This window comes from Eucyclogobius newberryi, unplaced genomic scaffold (genome assembly GCF_026437365.1).
Source record: "Eucyclogobius newberryi isolate DKJ021-1_F unplaced genomic scaffold, fEucNew1.0.hap1 SCAF_6, whole genome shotgun sequence".
Taxonomy (NCBI): Eukaryota; Metazoa; Chordata; class Actinopteri; order Gobiiformes; family Gobiidae; genus Eucyclogobius; species Eucyclogobius newberryi.
This window is the reverse complement of record NW_027316278.1, coordinates 18790177-18795402: the sequence shown is the minus strand read 5'-3', so window position 1 is coordinate 18795402 and position 5226 is coordinate 18790177. Positions and strand designations below refer to the sequence as shown.

The 5226-nt window shown below is 39.7% G+C and overlaps 1 protein-coding gene across 1 annotated transcript; it reads right to left on the bottom strand.

The window, feature by feature from the left end:
* Positions 1-283: 283 nt before the first annotated feature.
* Positions 284-3740, bottom strand: cdk7 (cyclin-dependent kinase 7). The gene is made up of 12 exons (XM_072433509.1): positions 3642-3740; positions 3426-3485; positions 3315-3348; positions 3168-3235; positions 2975-3043; positions 2690-2800; positions 2488-2606; positions 2260-2359; positions 2094-2180; positions 1878-2027; positions 1646-1784; positions 284-499 (listed from the first exon to the last, which is right to left on the bottom strand). The coding sequence occupies exons 1-12, from the start codon at positions 3705-3707 to the stop codon at positions 462-464; spliced, it is 1041 nt and encodes a 346-aa protein (XP_072289610.1). The 5' UTR covers positions 3708-3740; the 3' UTR covers positions 284-461.
* Between the last annotated feature and the right edge of the window lie 1486 nt (positions 3741-5226).

Below are 5226 nucleotides of genomic sequence, written 5' to 3'. Positions count from 1 at the left end.
TTTATCATAAAACCGGACGTTATTAAAAGGATTGCAAAGCATGTTTTGGCTGCTTTAAGCATTGGGGGACACAGTTTGAGTCAGATCCGTCTAATGTGACAGCAACTAGATGACAGATCCTGATAACACAAGCCTGGAGGAGAAACTGGATTTATATTTTACACCATATACCAATTAACATCACATGCTATAAATTCATAAACACTCACAACACTGCAAGCCATTTATTGGGTTTCTTACAAAAATGCATTTATTTTTGCTTTTTTTCACTTCAATAGAAGTATTTAGAAGATCTCCAAGAGCAGGGCCTTTGATGAAATTAAAGAACTGTCTTTTTATACATCAAGTACTGGCCAGCAGCAGGGTTTGTTCACATACATCAGGTGCAAGGGAGTTCCACAAAACAACCCTGAATGCAGTTCTCATGAAGAGGTTCAAGGTCCACATTGGATTGACTGGATTCATTCTGGTGAAAAAATGAGCTTCTTCTTCATTGCAGCTGTGAAAGGCATAGCAATAGTGAGTCAGTATGTACTAAAGTGAGCATTTTAATCATACGTTTCAATTTATAGCTTGTTAGAATTTTTTGAGACCACAAAGTGAAACCTTTAGAACCTCGAAGTCACACCAGGGCCCCAGTTAAGTACAACGCACCTCACCACGAACAGTATGCATGTGCTCTCCAACTCCACGACATTCTCTAGGTCTGCAGCCAACACCCTCTGAATTACAAGCTCAACTCAAGCATTGATGTGGACTTATAGACTGGGGTGCAGTCATGAGAACAGGCTGACATGCCTAAATTCACAACATGCTAAATGTTAGTTAGGGCAATGTGGGATGTCTTAAAATTTCCAGCTTCTTTCAGGCACATACAAGTTACTGTAGCTACTTTAAGCAAAATGCAATCTTTACATAATAAAAACTTTGTGTTTTGAGACTGCCACATTAGGGTTCATAAGCTAGGGTACACTTCATTGTCCAGTAGGGACATCTATCCTCTGCATTAGATGATTTATTGTGTCAGGACAGTGCATGTTTAATGAATATATATGAAATACATGCTGTAAACACGCCGGATTGTAGCCATGGACTCATTTCCATTCACTGTCTTGCATTCACTCTCACAAACACACTCTAATAGTATTGTACATGTGATTAGAGGTAGGGGAAACCAGACCTGCTTGCTGTACAGTGAGAGCACCAACTGCTGTGCTACCATGTTTGCCCCATCCTTCAGTGGTGCTGGGGAATTCTGTCAGGAGCAGTGCTGCTCAGTGATGCTTTGGGACCCATCTCCAGATCTTGAGTTAGGCTTTGTCAGGACCACCTCAGTATGAGGATTTTACCTTCTGTGCATGTTTAATGTTGCCTGGACATACCAACTCCACAAAGACATCCTTGTAGTCAAACCTAGAACCTTCTTGCTGTGAGGCAAGAGTGCTAGCCCGCGTGCCTCCCATAACTTGGGCTATTATGCAGAGAGACAGGAGGTCAACTATAATTGTCCAAACACCACATGCTGAGTGAGCCAACTGTGGTAATGATACGTTCTGTTGTCACCAAGGACCTGACCCAAACAAGAAATACAAAGAACTCCGCTCTAAAACTGAAGAAAAAATGCTGATAAATAATTGCTAATTACTTGTCTCTAGACCAACAATCTTTCTCTTGAGTCCAACCATTTCCTTTTCCCTCAGGGCTTCACTGGAGCAATTTGGTTTTGGAAGTTGAGGGCCAGGAGTGGGACCAGGCCGATTACTGAAGTATCTCATCTTCAAAGCCTGAGGGCCAGCACAGAATATGTCATCAAATTCACATATGTATAGGAACCACTATTATAGTATTTAACACAAAAGTAAATCCATTTCCATTACCCGAGTGGCTGTTGTCCTTGTTGATGGATTAAAAGTAAAGAATCCTTGTAACAGTTCAAGTAGATCATCTCCAGCAGCACTGAAGATGTGCTCAAGAGGTGTACCAGGAAATATTTTAAATGACACATAATCTGGTAGACTAGTCATCCCCTGCAGAAAGATGTGTTTAACAGGAATGATTTAACAAACAAAAATGTAAAAAAGAAATACACTGACAGGCCATGTCTCTTCAGTGGGAGTGCCCAGAGCCTCAAAGATCTTAGTTAACTGGTCGAGATCGGAGTCTCCAGCGAGAAATGGTATCTATAGTTACAGAGTTAGGTCAGTCTAAATATAGTGAGACTATTAAAGTTTCTGGGTGTATAAGAGGTCATTTTATTACCCGAAGTAATAACTCTGCCAATATGCAGCCCACTGCCCACATGTCGACACCCACACCATACATTTTTGCCCCAAACAGCAGCTCGGGAGATCGATACCACCTGGGAAAAAAGATTAAGTCATCCTCTGAAATTACAATACTAAACAGTTTTAACAACCTTTGCCCATCACAATCAGTGTTAAATATATGCGATTATAATACAATTAATATTAAGTATGTTACTGAGACCTGGTAACAACTTGATGTGTGTAGATTCTGTTTGGACTCCCAAATGATTTGGCTAAACCAAAGTCAGCCAACTTCAACACTCCATTTCCATCTAACAACAAATTATTTGGCTTCAGATCCTGCACAGACAGAAACAAAGCTTTCCAGATGTTTTATGTGAAAAATCCAATAACTAAATTAATACAGAAATAAAGAGTCTTACTCTGTGAAGGACCCAGTGAAGATGCATGTATTCAAGTCCCTGAAGAGTCATGAGGATGTATGCTTTGATGTTGGCTGGAGTCAGGACCAAGCTGGTGTCTTTTATTATAACCTTAAGACAAACAAAGTAGTAGACTGTCATTTTGAATGCACTAAATTAAGTCATTCAACATTCAACAAAAAAAGACTATAAACACTCATAAACATGTATATATATATTTAACCAGACACAATTAACAATAGTGTTAAAATATGCAAAATTAGAAACTTGATTGAGAGGTTTTACCTCTAGGTCCGTCTCCATGAAATCAAATACAAGACTGATGTTTGATTTGTGACCAAACGCATCCAACAACTGAAACACAAAAGAATTTCAGTCCCGGGTAATTTAGTTGTGTAGACACCACTTGATAAATCATTAGAGTGTACAAGAAACAACCTTACAAAAACACATCACAGAGTATGTAGTGCTGACTTACCCCAATAATATTTTGATGATGCAGCTCTTGCAGTAGTTTGATCTCTCGTAGGGCAGTCCTGTTGATTCCTGCCAGAGTTACATTGGCATTTGACTTGTAACTACATCACACATGTTAAAAAGTCAGGGTTATCAATGTTAAACTTACCATCTTTAGCCTCAGTCCTGTGACCAACTTTAATCTGAAGGGTAACCCAATAAGACTTTAGTGCTCTGTTTTTAACAAAGACAAACTTTTTCCATCTTTTTTATTTTTTACCTTTTTAATGGCAACGATTGTGTCAGTAACTCTGTCTCTAGCTTTGTAAACTGTGGCAAACTAAAGAAGAAAGAGACACAGGATCAACACACAACACTTAGCATTAGCATTAGCATCAGGGCTTATCGAGGCAAATGGTCAGACATTTAAAAAAAAAGTTTAAATATAAAGTACCTGAAAATGTTCAGTCTTTTTTATTGATTAATATTAGCTCACCTGACCCTCTCCAAGAAAGTCCAGCTTCTCATACCGTTTGGCTCTAGCTTTCACATCAAGAGCCATGCTAGCAGCCCGGGTCTACTATTTCCGGTTTTGATAAAGGTCATCAGTATTGTTTCCGGGTTATTGTTTCTCACATTGACCAATAATGCCACCTGCCGGCTTGCTTGGCACACCATAATTGCGGAGTGATCTGATGAATGTTAAGTGGGCCTATTTATAACATTAGATTGTTCGCTTTCTGCTTTTTAACTGTCACACCATTGAGCACAGTTTTTGTCTTTTTAGTCTTTTTTCTTTTTTCTTTTTGGTTCCTACTTCCAGTGAAAACTTTATTCTTTTTTTTTCTTTAAAAACTGATACTATCTTTTGGAGTGAGTTGGACATTTGCCTGTTGGGACTGCCTGCTGTCAGTTGGGGAGGTTTAGTGATCCATGCACTGTTGAGCACGTCTTTACATCACATCTCCATACACCACATACCCCACATCCCACTGGATTAGGCACGGCTCCTCTCCTCTGACCCACTATGCCCCCACCACACACACACACACACACACACACACACACACACACACACACACACACACACACACACACACACACACACACACACACACCAGTACACCAGTGACTTTTTGGTCCCACTTTTAGCTTGACAAGAGAACTGTGAAGGATCAGCAGGCCTAATACACCCCTCTTACTCTCCTCTCAGAAGCACGCACGCTGCACCCTGACAGCTCACAGATTGACAGGGCCGTATGTGTCCAAGCAACCATGAAGACAAGAGAAAATACTGCCTTTCATGTCAAAGATAGAAGTCACCCACCTACAATGAAATCACAAGAAAGGCATGTATTTGAGAGTTTGTGTTGTTGAACAGATGGCAATTCTGTCAACCAAGTGTGTGCTTTCTGGGCTGAAACCACAGCGCTGTTTATCAAAATCATAGGAAGTGGGTGTTTTTCTGCAAGGACGGTTCACACGACCACATCCTGCCACAGGGAAGAACTTCAAATGGGAGACTATTCACATGGTCTACTGTAAACAAGTGTAGACTAGGTGGGTTTCTGATGCACTGCATATTTCTCCATAATTAAGACAAAGCTGGTGAAAATTAATTTATAATAGCGTCTCTTGTAGTAGACGATTGACATATTAAAGGCTGATAGACATTAAATATTGACAAATCGGTTTATGGTTTATGATGATTATGAGTATTATTGCAGGTTATAGCTTTTTAGGAAACCTTTATGTCAGCAGGTGCTTGAGTGTGTGAATACATTTCCTCTTTTCACCTAATAAATGTATAAAAGTCGATTCTGTGAAAAGCTACATGTTGAGATCAGATTTGCCCAATGTTTTAAAACTGAGCGATCTTTCTTTTGCTTCTCACATCTCACCTGCAAAAGGACAGAGACTATAATGTGGTTGACAACAGTTTTGTTTTGTATCTCACTCTTCTTCATTTTGGTTTGAACATGCTCAACCACATGTAAACTCTCATAACTCTCATTCATCTCAAATGTGAATCAACATACTGTGTTGAAGGTAATCCTAGTGTTGGGAAGTAAATATGTGTA